The sequence below is a fragment of the Microcebus murinus genome, chromosome 17 (assembly GCF_040939455.1).
Source record: "Microcebus murinus isolate Inina chromosome 17, M.murinus_Inina_mat1.0, whole genome shotgun sequence".
NCBI classification, from domain to species: domain Eukaryota; kingdom Metazoa; phylum Chordata; class Mammalia; order Primates; family Cheirogaleidae; genus Microcebus; species Microcebus murinus.
Window position 1 is genome coordinate 38192860 of NC_134120.1, and position 25019 is coordinate 38217878.

General features: G+C 36.1%; 1 protein-coding gene across 2 annotated transcripts in view; it reads left to right on the forward strand.

Annotated features, from left to right (window-relative positions):
• The first annotated feature begins 1498 nt into the window (after positions 1 to 1498).
• The window catches only part of DSC1 (desmocollin 1), a 30187-nt gene continuing 6666 nt past the window's right edge, over positions 1499 to 25019 (forward strand). For both annotated transcript variants that reach the window (XM_075993576.1, XM_075993577.1), the window contains exons 1-11: positions 1499 to 1808; positions 4777 to 4861; positions 6085 to 6287; positions 7528 to 7647; positions 8491 to 8646; positions 12899 to 13043; positions 14042 to 14208; positions 15379 to 15513; positions 17190 to 17375; positions 19828 to 20087; positions 20239 to 20381. In XM_075993576.1, coding sequence (XP_075849691.1) covers positions 1746 to 1808; positions 4777 to 4861; positions 6085 to 6287; positions 7528 to 7647; positions 8491 to 8646; positions 12899 to 13043; positions 14042 to 14208; positions 15379 to 15513; positions 17190 to 17375; positions 19828 to 20087; positions 20239 to 20381 — 1663 coding nt within the window. In that variant the 5' untranslated portion in view covers positions 1499 to 1745. The remainder of the gene's footprint in view (positions 1809 to 4776; positions 4862 to 6084; positions 6288 to 7527; positions 7648 to 8490; positions 8647 to 12898; positions 13044 to 14041; positions 14209 to 15378; positions 15514 to 17189; positions 17376 to 19827; positions 20088 to 20238; positions 20382 to 25019) is intronic.

Consider the following 25019-nt stretch of genomic DNA (forward strand, 5'->3'; position numbering starts at 1 on the left):
GAAAATCTTTCACCCTTCCTTTCTCAGCAGCAGGGCTGTTGGGCTGTATCTTTACTTTTTAGTTGAACATGAGATAGAAACAAAAGTAGCAAGAGCAACAGGAGTAGTTTCATGTATAAAAATTTATAAAGTAAATAGCTTAACCACCATTTTATTTGACTATATAATGACTCTCACAAAAGAGACCGGAAAAGTCACAGTATTGCAGGATGATGGGCTATTATTAACAGTTGTAGGTTATAACTGCTTCTGAATACATTTTATTAGTCTCAAACTGCATTGTTGTTCAGCTATTCAGCATACTCATATAGCTGATCATCATTTTCTTCTCCTCTTCAATATATTGGTATGTATTTGTCATAAAATAGCATGACAGTGAAAAGAGTAGCAGTTAGTGGCAGATGGGGTTCACATGTCCATTTCTTCACTTGTTATGGGTCCACAGGCAAAGGGCAATTACTTACTCTCCTGTGGTTTCATCATCTCTTAAAAGAAGCCTTTGTTGAGCTGTTGGCAGGATTCACTCAAATGCCTGTCGTCGATCCTGATTTATATCAGTGTCTCAGTAAATACAAATTTTAGTTCTCTCTCTATAACCAAAATTGTGCAATGAAAATTTGAAAATATTTACCTTCCTTCCTCTAACTTCCATCACTACCATTGAGTGCTGTTGGTATCACTTAGCTCGCTAAGTTGGCACAGGAAAAATGATGCTAAAAGTTCTCACTGCAAGAGTTATTAGTGTTTAAAAAAACTAAACTTGATGGCATTATTGTACTACCAGGCTAGGATACGCTGCATGTCATGTACAATTAAAATGAATGGAGTGATTTTAAAGGGACTTGTTCTCACAGATCATAGCCGCCCTTGAAAAAAGATAAAGCTAAAAAATAATGGCTTCATGTATAACAAAAAGAAAGCAATAAGAAAATTACATGCCAGCTATTTCTTTATTTTCTTACTTTTACAAGGTCTATACCCTCGGGTAAGCTCCTTGTAACACCTAGAGGACCAAACCACAATGGACAGACGATGATAGGGAGTAGACACAATGCTTCTACGAAGTTGCTGCTTTAAACTGGAATGCCAGATCTCTGGCAGAACTACCACGCTGTGTGTGACAGACTACACCTAAACGCTTAGATGGGGAGATAACTTCGGATGCGTGTGATTACACACACGTATGTCCCCTGATTTGCCAATGGTGGCCGAGGAGGCATCACTTCCTTGCTTGGAGTTTGTGCACAGTTCACGTTTGTGCCCGGGGGCAAGACAGGTTAATAAGGCCAAGAAGGAGGGGAGGCTGTGGGAGTGGGTAATCACCGGGGAGGACTTCACAGCACCAACCCGGGGGGAAAGGGAGGAGGGCTGAGGATGGAGGGTGTTCCCTCCTGCTTCTGCCTATGTGTTAAGTGGCAGGAGAAATTTTGAAAGCTGCTGTGAGGAGGAGCTAGTGACTGGGTTTTGGGGTGTCTTGTACCCCACCCTCCTCACTCGTAGGAAAACCTCTTTGCATTCAGAGGTAATTGAACTGGAAGGAGGATACGGGCCAGGGAATAGGGGGGAAAGCAATTCCCTTGCTGCTCCTCCTCCCGTTTATCACTTGCCTCCTGACTCTCTTCCAAACCAAGCGCAGCTGCACCAAGGTGGCAGCAGCACATCCTGCCCAAGTGCCAGCATCTGCTTAGACGTCCCAGGCTGCCCTATTCTCTGGTCACCGTCCCTGGCCATTGGGACTGCTTCTGATGGCTGTGGCCTCCGCTGCCCCAGGGAGCATCTTCTGTAAGCAGCTCCTTTTCTCTCTCCTGGTGAGTAACAACCAAAGGATTAGGGAATTCAAGCATGTTGCTACCTGCTTCCTCCTTTTAGCTTGGGTCAGAAAGAGACTCAGGGTGGGGATGGGAGGCAGAGGAGACAAGACTGGGAAAATCAAAACAGGTCCAAGGACAGTTCAGGGAAGAGTTGAGAGATTTGGGGTCCGGCATGGGAAGTGTCTGGCTTACTTCTCAAGCACTCACTGCCAGGATGTTAAAGTTTTTCGAGGGAATCCCCTGTTGGATGCTGCTGCGGTGTTTTTCTAAGGAGTGGTGAAATGAATTCATTCCTTAGGCATTCAGCCCAGAGGTTCTGAGGTTTGCTTTTGCTACTAGTCTTTACATAAGCGCATGTGCATGTTATTTAACATAGTTCCACCAAGCTGCAAAACAAGGAAAAAGATTCTTGGTGAGTTTGCAAATTATCCAGGACTTTAAAAATTTTACCAAGAAGGGCCAAGAGAAAGGGCAAAACTCTTAGTTAAGCAAGTGTTTTAACTTAAGAAAAATAATAAAAGTGTGACAGTCACTGAAAATATCATTAACTTGGCTTCCACTTGGGTTTTTAATAGCTTTAGAAGTGTGTATAAGATGTTATATTTTCTTTGGTGGAGAGAGGGAAAGAGGGGAATTATCCCACATCTTCATTTGGCATTTCTGAGCTGTGAATTTTCTTTTTTTTTTTTTAGCAAAATATTTTAACTTCAAATTATATTTTCAGAATTTGAACGTTTTACTGCATGGGGAATGAACATTTTTGCATGTATATGATGCAGGTTGACTTCTTATCCTGTAACTGTTTGAGGAGGGAAGAAGTCAGACCATCTTGAGTTGGTATTAGTTAGGTCAAATGTGGTACCAATTTTGCAAGGGATTCTAGCCAGATTTATTTTGCTTTTGATCCTGGCTGTGTCCAGTATCCCTTGATCCATCATGCCTTACTCATTCATTCTTGCCCCCCATACTGATTAAAAGGGTGTCTGATCCCAGTTTCCTCCAAATCGCTTAGCGGCTGATTTCCTCTCAAGACTGGAATAGTGAGTGCTTAATGAGTGGAAACCTTCAGTGGCTCTGCCTGCACTGGGAGGATCATCCAGGTGGGGTCCAAGACAGAAAGAAAAGATGAGGGTGGGAGTGTGTATATATCCTATGAGAATGTCAAGAATGTCTCGTGTGTGTGTGTGTGTGTGTGTGTGTGTGTGTGTGTGTGTGTGTAGTCATGCACTGCATAACAACTTTTCAGTCGATTATGGACTGTGTATACAATGGTGGTCACATAAGATCATAATGGAGGTACCCTCTACAAGTGTACCATTTTTTATCTTTTATGACTGCATTTTTACTCTACCTTTTTTATGTTTGAATATGTTTAGATACACAAATTATTACTATTTATTCACACTACTAATTGTGTTACAATTGCCTGCAGTATTCAGTAAGTGACATGCTGTGCAGGTTTGTAGCCTAGGAGCAATAGGCTATCCCATATGGCCTAGGTGTGTAGTGGGCTATACCATCTAGGTTTGTGTGATGTTCACACAATGAGAAATTGCCTAACAAGGCGTTTCTCAGAACATATCCCCATTGTTAAGTGACACATGGCTGTATATATACAGCCTATACATATATACCTATATAGGTATATACCTATATACCATACATATATACCTATATAGGTATATATGTATGTATGTGATAAATGTATTCCTAATTACAAAATACTATTTCCACATTATATATTTAGACTATTACTAATGGAATGCTTTATGCTCAAAAAGTTCTTTATATATAATTTAGTGCATTTCCCGGCATTAGGGATGAATACATTTTAAAAAGTCTAATAAATGAGAATGTCTCATGTTTTAAAAGGTGGTTATTAAATTAAAACTGAACACAAGTCTGACTTTTAAAATTCTAGCTTTTCATATTGTCTTCCAGACAGAAATTTATAAAATTACAAACTATTTTAAAAGGCTATTACAATATATCCAATAGACTTGAGTTGGAAAAGAAGTTCATATCCTTCTCTTTCCTGCTAACAAATAATATGGATCCAATAATTCTAGAAATGTCTTCAGAGAGAAATTGATCACAAAACTGGCTGATATGTTTCTGGGAAATCTAGCTCTGCTCTACTTTATATTTAAATAATAAAAAAGCAGTAATTTTGATAAAGGGAATTAAAAGCAAATAAACAGAAAATGCCAGAAAAAGAAGTAAAATATGTTTTTCACTCATAGGTACCTTGGAAATACTAGCTTTTCTTTTATTTTTTAGATAGTATCTTTCTTCTTTGAACTACCTAGCTTTTAAAAACAATAGTTATACCATTAATTAAAAATCTTTACCCATTTGAAAACTACTCTCTATATTTTAAAATATATTTCTTGTTAGACTAGTTATGTAATTTGAGATCATTTCGACTTTGATGTTTTTGCCAAGTCAGTCTAAAAAAGTGATTTGAAAACTATGAATATTTATTGGCATTATTCTTTATGAATTTAAAAAAGAGCCTCAAATATTTTTTAGATTTCATCAACTATACCCTCAAATAGTGAAAATGATGGTTTGAGAATTATTATAGATATGGGATTATTATATTCTAGAGTTAAGTACTTTCTTCATGCTAAAAAATCAGAATGACATTTATTAATGGTCTTAGAGATATATAACCTACATATAAAGCCAATGGCTTGTAACATATTTTCTTACAATGATACAGTATGATTTAGGTCCTAAGAACTACTGTTCACTTAATTTTTTCCTACATACTAAATGGTAGTGATGTCCCTTATGCCATTGTCTTTGCTGGTTCCTTTGAAAATGAACATGAAAAAAATTAAGGGATTAAAAGATTAATTTGTTTTCAAAATTGACAATATTTTTATCAATAAGTCAAAATTGTATTTTGAGAATTTATGATCCAATATAATTCCTGGTATTTTTTTTCCTTTCTTTTGAGGTTCCAATACTATTTTGTGATGCTTGTCAGAAAATTTCTCTTCGAGTTCCTTCTCGTCTTCAGGCTGAAACACTTGTAGGCAGAGGTAAGAAACTACATTAAGAATTTTTAGTTGTAACTTGCTACGTTTAGCTTTAGGCTGCTCTTGTAAAGTTTGGGATAAAAGCCATATAGTAGCTACTTGGCATTAAAATTGGACATACAACAAAAGATAGGCTACTTGTTTTTTGGTAGTGGTTAGAAATAATTAAAATTCCAAAGTTAGTTGCATGCTTTTCTTGCCAGAAAAATTAGCAAACATCAGAGGGCTAAATCATCTTAGTTTAGTTCAAACAAAGCAAGACACCAACACTCGAAGCATATTTTAATTAATATAAACTAATCTGCTGCCAAAATTCCAAAGCCAAGATTGTTTAATTGATCAGACACAAAATGGATGTGTCAAAAGTTAAATGCCCCAAATAAAATTTGTACTTGAAGTTGTACAATGAAAAATTATCCACCAAGAATGGATGTGATATATTTCATAGAATAGCTTGTGAAAGCAAATAAAATTTCAGTGGGTCTTACTACCACAGCCATCCCTGAAGTATAGATTAGTTGTTCTGAGTCCAAAGGTAACATTCTTTTCATTAAAGCTTTTCATTGGCTTTGAATTCACATTTAGAAAAATGTACCTTGAATACAGAAGTAGTATCCTTTCTAAGAAAGACAATATTTTGCCCAGTACTCTAAGGTTTTCAATTAATATAAACAGTCCACATGCTAAAGGCACATAATAAATACACTAAATATGTTAAATCTGAATCTATAAAGGAAATATTTTGACAACAATCACAATGCATGTTAATCATTGGCTTTATTAAACCTCCAAAAGGTATTACAGAAAGATTATTTGCAATATTACTGAAAAATATTACTTAAAAATAGACTAGTTTTATTTGTGGCAAGATCATTTTAACTATCAAAAATCATTGCAAACAAGTTCAAAATCTACCGACATCATATGGTTATACTACTTATACACACACATAAACCCATAACTCAGAGTTAAAAGTAATGAGAATAAATCCAGTGGCACTAGGAAAATATTTTATTTCCTAAATTAATTTATGATAAAAGTAGTGGAAAATGTGATTCCATTAATTTATGTAATTTTCATGGCCCCTAAGTTTTAGAATATCGTGACATTCTGAGTGTAACTTCCCTCTTCTGTTTCTCCTGCACTGACTCCCAGTTGTCATTCCTGTAAAACTTGTTCTATTCTTGTTTCATCTGACAAATTGCTGTGCCATTTCTTCCCTGCAGTGAATCTGGAGGAGTGTCTCAAGTTGGCCAGCCTAATCCTGTCCAGTGACCCTGCCTTCAGAATTCTAGAAGATGGCTCAATTTACACAACACATGACCTCATTTTGTCTTCTGAAAGGAAGAGGTTTTCCATTTTTCTCTCAGACAGGCAGAGACAGGAACAAAAAGCGATAGAAGTTGTACTGTCAGCAAGAGATAACAAGGTATAGTAGGCAAGGACTTGAGTTGCCGAGTATATTAATCTGCTTCCAAAGAGTCTTTCATTTCATATACTTCCTTTCAGGGCAAAATCATTTTTCTTCGATGATCATTTGTTTGTCTTTTCCACTTGGAATTAATGTAAATAAAGACTACACTGTTAAGGAGTGGTAGAGCTATTAACTTAATTGTATAAAATGAACAACTCTGAAGCCAGGGAGCAAAGTAAGAATTTCAAAGGCTTGAAGAGAGTGTTTTTTAGGTGTGGCAATAGGAGCAACCAACCCCAGGAACCAGGACAAGACAGGGGCGGGTCTAAAACTCAGAGAAAAGTGATTGCGACTAGAGAAATGTCGCACCACCCTGTGGGTGGCCCTCTCTCAATGGACTGTAGGTTTGAGTGTCTCTTTAAGAAGGAGAAGAGATCATCTACAGCTTATTCCCATCTTAATCTAAAATCTCACTGAGTCCCTTTCTTCAAAGAGTGGAGGTGTGGCCAGTCCACAGGATTGTTTAAGTTTAGGCTCATTTTCCTGCAGTGAATGGTGGTTATTGGTTCAGGGAGCAGAAGAGAAAAGGTTGCTGAAATTCACATCTCACTTTAATCAAAATTCAGCCCAATGATTTGGTCTTATAAAATAATTTATTAATAAGCGATTCAATTTATAAGACCATTTGCCAGCTAAATTCCTTTCGATTACAAGGACTTCTCTTCACTGAATTTAGAATATGCCGAAGGCTTATAGAATATTTAAAATCCAAATTGTAAAGAGTCTCTACATGATATAAAATAAAGTATACTTGAACAAATGCTGACCTGTGTCTTTATATAGGTATATAAATGGTTGTACTGTAGCAAGTGTTTTAACACATTTTGGTTACACCATTCCTAGTGGAATCAATTCTTAAATATTTATTAATGGGTTATCTATTTTTAGGGGGAGTCCTATATCTTCTGAAGGTGGAATTTTTCCCAATGCCCTATACATTTCTTGTTGGTTAACTAATTAAAGCAGGAAATAGGTGGAATTGGGGGCTATAATGTAGTCTGAGGTTTTAGTGTGTGTGTGTGTGTGTGTGTGTGTGTGTGTGTGTGTGTGTGTGATAAATAGAAATGCTTTGGGGATTATCCATGATATTATGTATAAGCCTTACTTATTGTCTCCTTGTTGATGTATATGTGAAAAATTGCAGTTCCAAGAATGATAAGCTATGCTATGCTGTTTTATTTCTCATCAAATACAGGCTCCTAAGAAGAGACATACCAAAGACACATCCCTCAAGCGTAGCAAGAGGCGATGGGCTCCTATTCCATGTTCACTGATGGAGAACTCCCTAGGGCCATTCCCACAACACATTCAGCAGGTACATTTCATCTTATTTGATTTTGTATGTGTTAGAGATTTTTTGTTGCTAAAACTTCCCATTTGAATTGCACAGTATATTGAATCAGGGCTTTAAACTATTGGTACTTGGGGATCATCTGTTCACCAGAACTAGAGTCACATAGAAGTGATTCAGTATATTTTACCATTTTCTTCAAGAAATCATATTTAGGCATTTAGAAACAAGTTTTATACTTTGAGTTTCTGATGCCCTTAGGTCTACGTCCAAATTCACCTGAATATTATGCTAGACTTTTTAGCACTCATGTACAGAAGATGTGCCTGCAGATTTTGCATAATTCAACTCTCACTTAAATTAACATTTAAAATAAAAATAATAGCAAATATTTCTGTTTACCGAGCAAGATTGCCTTACTGCCACATTGCTGGAATGCAAACATAGGTCAGTTTTAAAATTATGCAATTCTTGAAGAATTAATTGTGGAAGGAAAGTTGTATTACTTCTATTATTTTTAATCACATGATTTTCAATTCCAAATAATTCCAAATCACTGAAACTGTTACTATATTATGTAAAAGTAAGACTAACTAAATAGGAATCGTAAGGTATATTACTCCACAAATTTTATAAATATGCAAATAACAAAAAAGTTGGGATGAAATAAATGACAGAATGTGTGGCTTTTCACATTGCAAAATACAAATAAGTATTTGGAAACATGGGAGATGGAGGATAGATAAGTAGAAGAAAGAATAGCTGAGTGGGAAAGAGAGCAAGTGATAAAAAATAAACTATCACAAGAGGTTAAATTGAAGATATTTATCATGACATATTTGTTCTTTTCCTAAATTGTTGCTATAGATCCAATCTGATGCTGCACAAAACTACACCATCTTTTACTCCTTAAGTGGACCTGGCGTGGACAAAGAGCCCTACAATTTGTTCTTCATAGAGAAAGACACTGGGGATATCTTTTGTACACGCAGCGTTGACCGTGAGCAGTATGATCACTTTTCGGTAGGATTACTGAAATATTAATTCAGAATTCTTTCTTTTTTTTTTTTTATTTCAGCATATTATGGGAGTACAGATTTTAAGGTTTCAATAAATGCCCTTTCCCCCCTTCTCCCCACAAGTCTGAGTCTCCAGCATGACCATCCCCCAGATGGTGCACATCTCACTCATTACAGAATTATTTCTTTATACTGGTTTATTAATATTTTCAATTCTTCTTGTTTGCATATTATAAGAATCAAATATTTGATATAATATTTACAATATTATTAGCATACAATATAAATTTCTAATTTTGATTGGTGCCATCGATAGAGAAAGACAGTATATAAAATAAGGGATGTAAAGGTGGACTGAAAGTGTAGAAAATATTAATATAACATAATTTTAAAGGACAGATTTTGATCTGTAGAATTCTGGGGAAACAACAAAGAATTTTATTGAGCTTTAAGTTCTTTTTTTTTTTTTTTTTTTTTTTTTTTGAGACAGAGTCTCGCTTTGTTGCCCAGGCTAGAGTGAGTGCCGTGGCGTCAGCCTAGCTCACAGCAACCTCAAACTCCTGGGCTCGGGTAGCTGGGACTACAGGCATGCGCCACCATGCCCGGCTAATTTTTTATATATATATCAGTTGGCCAATTAATTTCTTTCTATTTATAGTAGAGACGGGGTCTCGCTCTTGCTCAGGCTGGTTTCGAACTCCTGACCTTGAGCAATCCGCCCGCCTCGGCCTCCCAAGAGCTAGGATTACAGGCGTGAGCCACAGCGCCCGGCCGAGCTTTAAGTTCTTTATAATAAAATAGCTCAATTGTTCTTAACCATGGCTATATATTATAAATCACATGAGAACTTAAAAAAATTACTGATGCTTGGTCCCATGCCCAGAAATTCTAATTTAATTATTCTGGGATGGGGCCTAGTCATCCAAGGTCTAACTACAAGTGATCATATGGTGGGAAGCAGATGATCTTCATTTTCCCTGAAAAGAAAAACTAGCGAAGATGAGTGTAAATTACAGCAGAATGGACTTACGTTAGATAGGGAGACATTTTCATTCCATTGTGTTGAAGTAGAAGAATTTATTACAGGAGGTAAAATAGAATTATCATAATCATTTTTATATAAGGGTTGGATTCATTGCTTTAGACCCTTGCATAGCACTGTGCTGTTCTGTTCTTTTCTTTTCTTTTCTTTTTTCTTTTCTTTTCTTTTCTTTTTCTTTTCTTTTTCTCTTCTCTCCTCTCCTCTCCTCTCCTCTTCTCTTCTCTTCTCTTCTCTTCTTTTCTTCTCTCACTGTTCTTCAGCAACGAGATCCCTGGGTACCATTTTATTTCTTTAGTAATCCAAAACAAATTTACCAATTTATGTTATTCTATCTTATCCTACCCCATAGCAATTTTAACTCTTCTGTATAGCAAGTCCTTTTTTGTTTGTTTGTTTCAAATTTTACACATCTCTTTAGTGTTCTGATGTCTAATCTGATATGCAAAATATATTCACAATGCAAACACCCTTCTTTGAATACTGGGGAGAATCTGTAACTTCGGAAAGAAAAGTCAGTTTCACTCTGGTCCATTCTTATCTATTCAACCAGAACCTTACTATCTTGTAAGGTTCATTTTCTTTTCCAGGCACGCAAATCTATCCATTGTCTTCATATATGTGCTGCTAATTCACATTCTATACTGCTCATCTTTTCATGTTACTGCTTCCTCCTTCCTCTGTCCAGTCTGCATTGAATGCCTCTCACTGCAAGCTGTTTGCATTTTCCCAAAGATGACAACAATTTCAGCAAGATACAATGTGAAAGGGCTAAAAGACATAAGGTTCTACAAGCACAGAATAATTCAAAGGGGAAAGGATATCACAGTAACACACATGTGACATTCAATGACACTTTTCTAAGCCAGCTAAAAATATGACTAAGATTTTATGTTATTTTTAGTATAACATTTAAATATATATTATTATTGATTTTAATATAGAAAAATAGAAACTAGACTACAAAACCATTACTTTTGTTGACTTTTTTGAAACTTGCTTTCATGACTAAATAAGAAAATATTTATAATTAGCCTATTATATGAGCATAAGTAGATTCTTTTAGAGTTAAGTCATGTGTGAATGTTTAGTTATATTCCTAGTTTATATTTTTTTGTTTACAATAATGGTTCCAATTTTGACTCATTTTGGAGATACGTGGCTCATGATAGCAAAAACAAAAACAAAAACACAAAGAACAAAACAAAAATAAAACAAACAAACAAAAAACCCAGAATAGAGCCTGAAACAAAATTACCAAATCTGAATCAGTAGAATGTGAAATAATATTTACTTCTAGTCAAATAGCAAGCAATATTATTATTTCAAACTACAAGTGATCATATGGTGAGAAGCAGATGATCTTCATTTTCCCTGAAAAGAAAAACTAGCGAAGATGAGTGTAAATTACAGCAGAATGGACTTACGTTAGATAGGGAGACATTTTCATTCCATTGTGTTGAAGTAAAAGAATTTATTACAGGAGGTAAAATAGAATTATCATAATCATTTTTACAGAAGGCAAACTTAAGGGGCAGTTTGTCTTCCTAAAAGGGAAAGATGGATGGAATTGAATCCAAAAAACTATTTATTGAAGAGTTATCCAATGTTAGGCACTGTGTTACTGTGTTAGATGCTTCAGAAATATAAATATCAGTAAGTCTCAGGATTCATGCCTGAGGACAATTGTGATCTACTGGAGATATAAAACCATTTTATAGGTTTCTCTAGGCCCAAATCTAAAAATGGCAGCATTTAAAAAAAGAAAAATTGACATAATATATACAGGGAGAAAGGGAGGGATTATTAGGAAGAGTAAACAGTGTGACATCTGCATGTGCTGGTGGTGATGATGATGACAGGGACAGCGGTGGTGATGATAGTGCTGGTGCTGGTGGTGATGGTGGTGGTGGTGGCAGTAATGGTAATGGTGACATTGACAACAAAGGTAGGGGTGATGTTGGTGGTTGTGGTAGTGGTGATGAATGGTAATGATACACCCCTGTATTCCACTCCTGAGTTTGGAATTTATTGATAAATAAGATATAGAAATCAGACTGATGGAAATCAAATTTTGTTTTATTAATTGAAAACCCCACCTCGCAGTTATGAGGGGAAAAGTGAATAAGAGGGCAGAGAGAACATGGATGGCTATTTTAATACTTTCTCTCTCAAATGTTGGAGTGGAAATTCCTTCTTCTCCAGGTTAGCATGAACAGTGAAGACGAAATGTTGCATTTTAATACAATAGTGAGGATTTTGTGATTACTTTAGCAGATAATAAGTAGGTCAATGAACAGTTTGATTGGGAAGTATCAGGATTACAGTTGTGCTTTATGAAAATAAAATATGACTTTTGAGTACAACATAGATTGGAGAAGGGAAGGTCAGTTAGAACAAGTGCAGGAAAGTTGGTAAAACAACATGTAGGATACATTTGGAGTTACATGAGGATGATGGCAATGGGAATAGAAGAGAGAATTGGATGATAGAAACACAAAAATACCAAAGTCTCTAGAACTTGGTAACTGACTAATAAGGCTAAAGAGAGAGGAGGAATTTGATATCTGAGATTTTAATCCTAGTTCATTTTTAGAAATGGTTACAGTTGGAAAAGAAGAAGAGCTAGTTATGGCAAAGAATTGAGCCAATACAGAGTTCACTCTGGGCAGGTTTAATTAGTCCTGTCAGGGAAGAAAATCTGTTCAATGCCTATTTATTGAACATTTACTATGCACAAACCACATAAGGAGATTGCAGAAATAATTTGATGCAGTTTAAAGGGAAAAGACATTAAATCCTGGCAGTTGGGAATAAGAGATGTCATTTTGGAATGGAGCTTGTGAAATGTATATGCTTTTATTAGCATTTTTATTACAAAGAAATACATGCTTATGAAAGAAAAATGAGAAAATTCAGGTAAATAGAGAATAGATCCCATAGTTGAATCACCCAGAAATAATTGTGATGTATATTTATACAGATATAAATCTATAAATAAATAGTATTGTATTTTTTATGAACTATTACAAATGTTTGAGAGGGGACCGAAGCCATATGGCAGTGTAGATTGTGCCTATGTGTTATGTCTCTATTGCATCATTTCTTGGTTACAGATACCTTTCTGGATGATTTTCTAAATGTTACATTTTCCTCCACTTTTGTGCATAATTTGCTATTGGAGAACAAGTTGATTATGTTTTTTTTTTCCTTTCAGCTCTATGGCTATGCAACAACCGCAGATGGCTATGCACCAGAGTACCCACTCCCTTTTTTAATCAAAGTCGAAGACGATAATGATAATGCCCCATATTTTGAAAACAAACTGACCGTTTTTAATGTGCCTGAAAATTGCCGATCCGGTAAGTTCACATTTTATAATGGTACGATAGATAAGATTATTTGACAATAAGTATTATCATTAAGAATGTTTAATTTTATCATTGCATTTCGTGCTTTTCTTTGGTATTTCTGATAACATATATCTTTTTCCCCATTTTATATGACATCACTATGAAGGGTCTTAAATTCCCGAGCAAATTTTCTTAAATTTAAGCATACTCAAAAGATAAAATTTCACACAGTTTACCTTTTATATCATGACTTCATAATTCTGGCAATAGTTATTTGAGGTTGTTGTTGAGGTTTGTGCTTGGTTTACATGTGCATGCTTAGAAAGTCTGTAGCGAAGGGAGAGTTGCTCAGTTTTTTCATTGGGAGAAATTAGTTGTCCAGTATAGAAGGGACTAGCCAGGAATTTGTAGAGAACATAACAGGGAGTTATAAGTGGGCCAAAAACCATTTTATCTTCCAGCAAAATGAGAGATTTTTTTTATTATTCATTTACTCATTGTTTTTAAAATTATTTATCTAAGGATATGAGAAAGGCTACTTTTAGAAAAGCTTCAACCTTCCCTTCTAAGCAAGGAAAATACTCCAGAGAAGAGTGATATAATGAAAAATACCAGAATGTTCATTTTATGATGTCAAGGGATATTTTTCTAACAAACACTTGAAATTCAAAGGGTTTGACTTTTCTAGGCTATATATGTGAAGTACTAGTTTTTATTGACGTCTTATGATATTAGAGTTGCTTTTCTGAATTCTCTTAAATGGCTGTTGGATATTAACTTTCATTTTAGCCTAAGCTTGTGGAAACTCACAGTAGCCATCTAATTGAATTTCCCAAGTAAGGGGGCCTTGGAGAAGTTTAGAAGAACATTTACACGTTCCTCAACGTATCTGTAAAACTACTTAGCATTTTGGGGGGAATTCGCTACAGCAATGCCTTGATTTTATTTTTATTTATAATTAAACTATACATTTAAATGTTTTGACAATATTGGATTTATCTAAACAGGAACTTCAGTTGGACAAGTGACTGCCATAGACCTCGATGAACCTGACACTCTACATACTCGTCTGAAATATAAAATCTTGCAGCAAATCCCAGATCACCCAAAGCATTTCTCCATACATCCAGATACAGGAGTCATCACCACAACTACTCCTTTCCTGGATAGAGAAGTAATAAATTCATTAATTAATTTTCCAGTCTTTAAACTATTTTTAAACTGAAAATGAACTCCCAAGATAAGTTACAATACCGCCAGTGTGGCCTCTTCTGTAAGGATGCTTCTGTGTGCTGTGGTTATGGCTTCTCTGGAGACTTCCTTTGTCCCTACAGAGATGTTGGGGAAGTACAAGGTATTAGACAAGGTCACACTTGAGGTCAATGACCTCATTTGATCTGTGGATGCTGAAATTGCTTTACATTTATTTTATTTTTGTTTTATAAAAAATACATTTATTTGACTCCAATATGTGTAATTTTTTTTAAATTAATAAATTTTGCTAGAGCAGTTTTGGGTTCATGGCGAAATTGAATGGAAAGTACAGACAGTTCCCATATGCCCCCTGTCCCCCCAACACCCACAGCCTCCCTAACTAGCAACATCCTGCACCACAGTGGTACATTTGTTAGAATTGATGAACTTACATTGACACTTCATTATCACCCTGAATCTGTGGTTTGCGTATTTTATGTTAGAGTTCACTCTTGGTGCTATATATTCTATGGCTTTGAATAAATGTATAATGACATGTACCCACCATGATAGTATCATACAGAATAGTTTCACTGCCCTAAAAATCCTCTGTGCTCTACCTAACCATCACTTCCTCCTCCCTAACTCTCGGAAACTACTGATCTTTTTCCTGTCTCCATAGTTTTGCCTTTTCCAGAATGTCATATAGTTGGAATCATACAGTATGTAGCTTTTCCAGATTGGTTTCTTTCACTTAGCAATATGCATTTAAATTCCTTCCATGTCTTTCCATGGCTTGATAGCTCATTTCGTTTTAGCACTGAATAATATTTCGTTGTCTGGATTTACCAGATTATTTATCCATTTGCCTACTGAAGGGCATCTTGGTTGCGTTCAAGTTTGGGCATTTATAAATAAAGCAGTTTTAAATTTTGAAATGTTGTATTAGACATATCAGCTTCTCACTGTACTCATTAGCCAATCTCTTGTTCTGTATTTGTATTTATGGTTTTTAAATATATATATATATAATATGTATATACATATATGAATATTTATAAAATAATCACAGCCTAAACAGTGGCTATGAGAATTGCAAGTTATAGGAAACAGAAGTGTTCCTTAAATATACCTTTCCCTTTTTTTGCAGAAATGTGATACCTACCAGCTAATAATGGAAGTGCGAGACATGGGGGGCCAACCTTTTGGTTTATTTAATACAGGAACAATTACTATTTCACTTGCAGATGAAAACGACAATGCACCATATTTCACAGAGACTTCTGTGAGTATATTTCTGTACTCATTCATGTAGATTAATTTACCTTTTCAAAAACCAAATGTAGAATTTGATAATTTTGTGAGATCACGCATTTTTATTTAAATACAAATAATATGCCATAGGGAGAAAAATATGCCTTCTGTAAAAATAATTGAAGTGCCAGTTATTTCTGGATGCTAGGAAAAGAACCACGCTCTTGGTTACTGAAGGGCTTCTTAGCCCTTGACCCGGTTCATATGTTCAATGGTTTCTTGGTTGGTAAGCTCTATCCCTTGGATTTAAATTCCTTTTATGAGGTGAAGGAGAAGAGGCCTTCCCTCTGGTGCCCTTTACTTCTTAAGAGGAAAAAGGGACTAGCTTAATATCCTCTGCTCAACTCTCCTACTGTGGGATCAGTAGTACAGATTAGCCCTCCACCACCCCATAAGCCCTTCTTATATCATACATGAGAAAACTTTCCCCTAGGCAGTAAACAACATACATATTTATGATGATACCTCCAGGCAATGGTTCTCCTTTCCTGAACTTTTGATGAATAGCCTTCCATTTTTAAAAATCATTTATTTATTTATTTATTATTTAGCGTATTCTGGGGGTACAAGTGTTAAGGTTACATATATTGCCCATCCCCCCTCCCCCCTCGAGTAGGAGCTTCAAGCATGTCCATCCTCCAAATTAACCTTCCAATTTTTTTTTGTTTTAAAGAGATGGGGTCTCCCTCTTTCTCAGGCTGGTTTTGAACTCCTGACCTCGAACAATCTGCCTGCCTCGGCCTCCCAGAGTGGCTAGGATTACAGGCGTGAGCCACCGTGCCCGGCCTTAACCTTCCATTTTTTAATTAATCTACACCAGAGTACAAATCAAAGAAGGAAAACCCTGCAAGTACAGTGATAGGCATATTCGCGTAATTGTCTACATTAATCCTTACAATGTGTGAGGATCTGTTTTATAGCACCTTTCCTACGAGTTAGTGGAAGGTCTGTTAAGTAACTTGCTCAAGATCTCACAAATATAGACCATGTACAAGGAATAACCAGGATTTGAATCTAAATCCATTAGCTTCCAGTGTCTATCATTCTTCTATGAATTCACCTTACATCTCTAGCAAATTCTGATTTACCACTTTTAGTCTTTTAATATCTTATGCTTTTGTAACCATCTTTCTTTTTTGGAGGGGAAGATGTGATTTAATTTCTCAAAAAAGGGACAACCTTTTCCTTAAAGAGTTTGTCCATGAATCAGAAGTAAATTTCCAAACCTTGGTATGAAAGCCAGTCATCTAGAAACAAGAATTCAATGTATGCTATAATTATCTATAAATAATAAGTGTTTAATATATTAATATAAAGCATTTAAGTGCTTACTATGTCTAAAAACTGGAAATGGAGTGTAAATATTGTGCAGGTTCAGAGAAGAGACACATCTAATAGCTAGAATGATGAGGGAAATCACCTCAGAGAAGTACAGAAGTTAAGATATGGGGTAGCCTTTGAAGAATGGAAAAGATATGAAGAAGCAGTTTAGGAAAGAAGAAGCTATGCATTAAATTTGTAAAATCTTTCCCAATGAGTGCATATTTCCACATCACTTTATCTTCTTTAAATACAAGTTTTAAAGTAAAAAAAAACCCACCTTGTTAAAGCTATAAATTTATAATAATAAGAGGCATTTTTTTCCAGTATATTACAGAAGTAGAAGAAAACAGAATTGATGTTGAGATTTTGCGAATGAAGGTCCATGACCAAGACCTGCCAAACACTCCTTACTCAAAGGCTGTGTACAAGATCCTACAGGGAAATGAAAATGGACACTTCAAAATTAGCACAGATCCAAATACAAATGAAGCAGTGTTGTGTGTTGTCAAGGTAAACAAAGCAATCAAGCCATGTTTTAAAGCATTTTAACTTATGCATTGAATTAAAAGAATAATTCCTGTATGTATATGACTAGAATATTGCAATGTAAGGTTGAAATGATTTGATGAGTTTATATAAACTTTCTGTTTCCTATTATTCTATGCTCATTTTTTCTCTTAGAGGAAAGTCATGTCAGATACAAAACTCATTTTTCTCTATATAAGGAAAACTGAGGCAGAGAAATATTGACTATTGAATACTAAATCAGACATTAGCTTTAAACAGAGTCTTAAACAGTCACTTGTCCAAATCCCTATTTTATAAGAACACACAATAGAGAGAAATGGAAGAATCACTATTTGAAATCAAACCTTGACTTTTCAACTCCTTTCATGTTCATATTGTATTTTACTTTTATCTCTCTATAATGTATTTTATAAGGGAGATCTTTGTACTAAGATTCAGCAGCTATTCCTATTAATCCCCAATTATTCCAGGTGGCCAGTACTTTTGGATTTTTAAAATTTAATTGCAATTACTGGTTCCAAGGATGATTACTTTCACTGGACCTTATTCCTTTTGAGTCCTTCTATCCATAGCTATAACTGACTTCTTGCATATCTTCCCTCACTAAATTCTTGGAGACAATATATGATCTTAGAAATTTTATGCAAAAATTGTGTTTTCCTGATAAGATTTTTAGAAAATGTCCTTTATTTATTGTACTACCTTTCCCATCTCTTCCCTTCCCTCTTCCTTTCCCTTTCCTTCCCTTCTCTTCCCTTCCCTTAGCTTCCCTCTTGCCTTCCCTTCCCTTTCTTTTCTTTCCCTCACTTTCCCTTCTTTTCCCTTCCCTTCCCTCTTCCCTTTCCTCTTCTCTTCCTCCTTCCCTCTTCTCTTCCTCCTTCCCTTCCCTTCCCTTCCCTTCCCTTCCCTTCCCTTCCCTTCCCTTCCCTTCCCTTCCCTTCCGGTGGATGGGCCAGTAGTTTTACCACTTATCCAGATCCTTCTTTTTTTCTCTTTAATCTAAACTGTAGGTTCTAATTCAGGCACTACCATTTTTAAACTTCCTTGAACTTCACACAAAGAGACATGCCATAGATACATTTACCAATTGATTCTTGAGCTCCTGTGTTATGGAGCTTCCCTTTCCCCTTCCCTTCCCTTCCCTTCCCTTCCCTTCCCTTCCCTTCCCTTCCCTTCCCTTCCCTTCCCTTCCCTTCCCTTCCCTTCCCTTCCCTTCCCTTCCCTTCCCTTCCCTTCCCTTCCCTTCCCTTCCCTTCCCTTCCCTTCCCTTCCCTTCCCTTCCTTCCTTCCTTCCTTCCTTCCTTCCTTCCTTCCTTCCTTCCTTCCTTCCTTCCTTCCTTCCTCCCTTCCCTTCCCTTCCCTTCCCTTCCCTTCCCTTCCCTTCCCTTCCCTTCCCTTCCCTTCCCTTCCCTTCCCTTCCCTTCCCTTCCCTTCCCTTCCCTTCCCTTCCCTTCCCTTCCCTTCCCTTCCCTTCCCTTCCCTTCCCTTCCCTTGTCTGCTCAGTACCTTGACTATATTTTGAAACACCTCCTGTCAAGGGGTGGTACCTCTGTTCCCTACCTTTGGATCTGGGGGAATCACTTCTACTTTAATTATCTCTGTCCCTGACATTTGGATCTTGGGGGTAGATACTTGTCACTGTAATTCTATTGATCAGAGCAGCATCTGACCAATAGAATACAGTGGAAGTAATGTTGAGTCCATTTCTAAGCCCAGAATGTAAAAGACTGGCAGTCCCTTGGCAGTTGTTTGACACACCTCCTGTCAACAGGTGGGATCTCTCTGTCCCCTACCTACCCCTCCTTCCCTTCCCTTCCTTTCCCTCTTTCTCCCCTCTTCCCCCTCCTTGCTTCCCAGATTTATTTCCCATGATTTTCCTTCAGCATTTAAATGCTGTTTTAGGATTCTTTCTAATTACACAGTTTAGGATTGAGCAGTTTGATCATGTACTAAGCAGATCCTAATCTAACCATGCTTTGAAAAGGTGATGCTAAATAATATCATTATTTATTTTGAATCAGATACTTGGAATAACTGCTCTGTTATAGCCACATCTTTAAGTATTTTATACACTTGGAAGAGCTTTAGTTAGCACTGTTACTACCACTTATGATAACTAATAAAATAATTTGAATTTTTTTCAAACACTTATCCTGTATCTCTACTGATGTTTAAACTTGTAATGAAGAAAATGAAGTCAGGGTCTTCTGAAGGCAAAGTGAGAAGAAAAATTGGTTGAATTTTAAAATCAACAATTTTGCATTTGACAGTATTGTCATTTTAGGAAGCTTATTAATAGTCTTTATATTAGTTCCAAGTTTTGGTTACATTTTTAACATAAAAATGACATTCCCTTTGTATGAAAACTTGAAATCATAATCATAAGTCTTCTGTATGTTATATGTTGACTGATTAAAGTATGTTCATTGAACAGCCATTGAACTATGAAGTCAATCACCAAGTTGTTTTACAAATTGGCGTACTTAATGAAGCACAGTTCTCTAAAGGAGCAAACTCACAAACTCCTACAATGTGCACTACAACTGTCACTGTTAAAGTTAAAGACAGTGACGAGGGCCCTGAATGCAATCCACCAGTAAAAGTTATTCAGAGTAGAGATGGCATCCCGGCTGGCCAACAACTCCTTGGATACAAAGCTCTGGACCCAGAATCACGCAATGGGGAAGGCTTAAGGTAACTTACTTGTCAAAAAGCTTCTTAATTTTAATTGTGATATAAGTTGATTTTAAATTTAGGAAAGTTTCTATGTATTTTCAAATTGACAAATTTTAAGATTATGCTCCCTCTTCGATTTGATCATTTACATTTGATTTCTAAAAATTAGGTATCAGAAGTTCAATGATGTAGATAACTGGTTTGAAATTAACGAACACACTGGTGACTTGAGAACTCTAAAAGTATTGGACAGAGAATCAAAATTTGTAAAAAACAACCAATACAATGTTTCAGTCGTTGCAGTGGATGCAGGTGAGTGCCATTTTCTAGAAATAAAATATAACTATAGGATATGCTTAAGAAAGTTTGGGGTGAAATCTGTTTATTTTCAGATCAATATTTAATTCAAATAATATATGCATTATTATTGCTCATTTTCTTGGACACCACCCAATTTAAGCTTCAGTGCATCAGTAATGCAAAGCTATGAGCTTGGTGAATGGCTAAAGTCTAAGGTTTCGAAGACCTTATATGTTATTTAATTTTTGCTGAGGAAAAGGCGGTGTACTCGGGGATCTCCATGTTTTTCAGAATTACAGATTTAGATTATTATGATTTGAACCTGCTGAAAGAGTTCAACCTACCTAAAAAAGTTGAGTTCAAGATAGATGTGTTCTGAGCTCCTCTTAATGAAGAACAAATCATTTATTCTATTTCTTAAAGAAATGATCAAATAATGACTCAAGTCTTTTGCTGTGGTTTGCAATTTCTCTCCAGGGTTAATACTAGAACTTATTCTGTGAAGAATGTCATCCAAATATAGTAAAGTCATGATCTTGAAACCCTTTTAAACATATACTCCTATCAGTAAACTATTTTAATATATATTTAAATTTTAATGTATATATACATTTTAATATATTAATTTATAATTATAATATATAATTATTAATATATAATTAATACAGGCTAATTAATATAATTATAATTAATTTATAATTTAATATAATTTTTATATACAAATTTTAATATATATTAAAATATGTATTTATAAATATGTTTAAAAACATTTGCTAGTATGTTTATATACATGTACTTCTATGCTAATATATTGTATACATCATAAAAATACACAAAATAGATATTAAAAGAGAGTGATAAAAATGAAATTTACACTGTTTCATTTTATCATATCAATTACATACTTACACATTTGAGACAAATTGCCATAAATAATAATGATAAATGAACTTGGGCTCTTATAATACAATCTATTCTTTTGACTGTCTAATCCAAGAAAGTTTTCACTGTTTTTATCTACATATGCTGAATGTTCAGAACAAACTAGCTAACACAGCAATGCTATAGTTTTCTTCTGTAGAATCATTGAATTTCTTTAGAAGGAATAAGTAATGGTATGAATAAATACAAATCAAATCTTATGGAAATTAACACAAGTTGAAAGTAAGTAGTGATAATTTTCTTTTTCTTTTTTTTTTTTTTTTGAGACAGAGTCTCACTCTGTTGCCCAGGCTAGAGTGCCATGGCATCAGCCTAGGTCACAGCAACCTCAAACTCCTGGGCTCAAGCAATCCTCCTGCCTCAGCCTCCCGAGTAGCTGGGACTACAGGCATGCGCCACCATGCCTGGCTAATTTTTTCTATATATTTTTAGTTGGCCAATTAATTTGTTTCTATTTTTTTTTTTTTTTAGTAGAGACGGGGTCTTGCTCTTGCTCAGGCTAGTTTTTTTTTTTTTGTTTTTTGTTTTTTTTTTTTTTTTTGAGACAGAGTCTCGCTTTGTTGCCCAGGCTAGAGTGAGTGCCGTGGCGTCAGCCTAGCTCACAGCAACCTCAAACTCCTGGGCTCCAGTGATCCTTCTGCCTCAGCCTCCCGGGTAGCTGGGACTACAGGCATGCGCCACCATGCCCGGCTAATTTTTTTTTATATATATATATATCAGTTGGCCAATTAATTTCTTTTCTATTTATAGTAGAGACGGGGTCTCGCTCTTGCTCAGGCTGGTTTTGAACTCCTGACCTTGAGCAATCCGCCCGCCTCGGCCTCCCAAGAGCTAGGATTACAGGCGTGAGCCACAGCGCCCGGCCAGCTCAGGCTAGTTTTGAACTGCTGACCTTGAGCGATCCGCCTGCCTTGGCATCCCAGAGTGCTAGGATTACAGGCGTGAGCCACCACACCTGGCCTGATAATTTTCATGTTTATTCATTTTGTCCCTTGATATTTTGTAATAAAATACAGATGTTTTTCTCAGATATTATATTTCTACATTTTTCTATGTTTTAAAACGGAAGCCACATTTCCTAAAAGAGAGACAATTTATATGGGAAGGGCAAGCTGATTCATGCATGAATCTACCCCATTTAGGTTTTTTTTTTAATCTTCTCTCTCAGCCTTGATCCCTTCCTCTTGCCTTTGGAATGAAAATAATGTGTTGCACATCCTAATTAGTGAGGTGACCAGTTCTAAAAACTGTTCCCATGAGCCCCAAACATTCAGATTTTGAAAATCTGAAACTTCCTCTGTAAGAAAACCTACATGTGAATGTCGCTACTTAATCACCTACATGTGATCTTTCTTTTCTCTTGATAACTCTCACACATACTTTTGATGGAGTTCTTTCAATAGACAGGAAAAAAAAAAAACAACACAAAAAACCCTGCTAAACAACGGGGGAAAACATTAGCTGAGAAATGCAGTTAACTTGCAACTATTCTATAATCGGTGGTGATTTGCTGTTCTTTTATGACTAAAAATGAAATCTAAATGGTTCAAGAACACAATCGTGATGAAAATAATGCAATGCTATTTATATTAGTAGTTTATTCCTCAAATGTTGATTGTCTATTAAGTTCCATGTACTAGGCAAGTTACCATGGAAACCAGGAATCATAAGATAAGGTCAAGTCCTCACATGATATGAATTAAAAGATTATTATATTTTCATAAGAGATTCCATGGTATGAAAACCTTCCTCATACAAGGATGTATGGATATTGTCAGAGGTGGAGATCAGTTCAGAGTTGCTCAGATTAAAGGATGAAGACAGGAGAGTTCACAGGGATGCAGAGACTTGGTGAAAGGAAAATGAAATACTATTTGGAGGGAAGGAAATCACAAAGAACACGACATAAAAAGTTAGCTTTGCCTTGTGGTGCTAAGAGACAATGTCTGTACGCGCAGTGGGCGTGGTACAAGGAAATAAAAAACAAAGTTTGACTGTAGAAATCTATGTCTCAGGGTTATGGATAACCTACATGTACCTCAAGAAAAAATAAAAATAAGGATCTTGCAAATTTTAATGGAAAGCTGTATGGTGATATGAAGGATTTTGTTTCTTTGAACTTTAATCAATTAATATATACATGACCATTTTGTTTTGATGTCCATAAGTATTTTGGAATGATGATCTAGGTATTCTATCTAGCTTTCTTGGAATCCAACTTAACTGTTTTTGTGTTTCTTATGTCCATCCTCTTTGTCAATAAGGCTGTCAGTAAGCACTGCTTTATATACTGTGTTTCCCTGAAAGTAAGACAGGGTCTTATATGTATTTTTCCTCAAGAATTAACTCCCTAGGGCTTATTTTCAGGGGATGTGTTATTTTTCCCTCAAAACCTCAGCTTGTAGCATGCACAGGATGACCAGGAACTGACAGGGGGAGCCGACCTTGTTGGTGGGGCTGCCCACACCTTTCTGGTCACCTCTGGGATAGTAGCTGTCACGATGGGGCAAATGAGAAGGGCTGCTCATCTTCTTTACCACTCCGCAATGAAATGCATGGGTTGTGCAGATACCCTGTGTAGCCACGCCCATCACTAGGTCTTATTTTTGGGGTAGGGCTTATATTTCGCAAATGCTTAGAAATCCTGCTAGGGCTTTTTTCCTGGCTTATTCAATTAAATTTTTTCAAGTATAAAAATAGTAATAGCCGGGCACAGTGGCTCACGCCTGTAATCCTAGCACTCTGGGAGGCTAGGAGGGTGGATCATTTGAGCTCAGCAGTTCAAGACCAGCCTGAGCAAGAGGGAGACCTCGTCTCTACCAAAAATAGAAAAAATTAGCCGGGCATGGTGGCATGTGCCTGTATTCCTAGCTACTCGGGAGGCTGAGGCAAGAAGATCACTTGAGTCCAGGAGTTTGAGATTGCTGTGAGCTAGGCTGATGCCACAGCATGCTAGCCTGGGCAACAGAATAAGACTTTGTCTCAAAAAAACCACAAACAAACCATTAGTAACTATATTATGTTCAATGTGTTAAAATTAATTTATAGTCAGCCAAGAAACACTGGGCAGATAACTAAACTGTCAAGAGCAATACTTACGGTGTTATTATGTTACTATTGTGTTCACAGTTCAGTACGAGCCAAGGTATGGAGTAAAACATTCTGAGGAAACAGTAGAATATGCTACCATTGTCTGTATATGTCACAGTGTTTCATGAGGAGATGGTATATGAGTGCATTCTTGAAGATAATAGGATTTTATCTGACAAAGAAGAGGAGAAAAGTATTCCTGGCAGTGGCAACAGAATATACCAAAGCAGACAGGAAAGAGTGCACCTAGTGGGATTAATGAGAAGTTTTGTAAGGTTTGAGCAAAAAGTACACGAGTAAAAGGAGAAAAAGCTGAGAGGGTGGTTGAGGGCCAGATGTAAGGCTTTGTATTCTAAGGGTGAATATATGCTCTTCATAAAGAAAGATGTAAGAAACCAATTTTATTTTCAACAAGTTATTCTGAAGTGATATTCCTAATAAGCGCACACCTTTTAGTTTTGTGAAGCACCTGAAGAGATCGTCTGATCCTGCCCCCATCTTCAAGGAAGAATGGCATGTCACTGTTTTGTAGTAATGGTGTCTGAGATCCAGGAAGCATGTATGCAAATTCAAGTTCGGACTGCTAGTAGAAAGCAGGTGGCAACTGTGTGTTATATA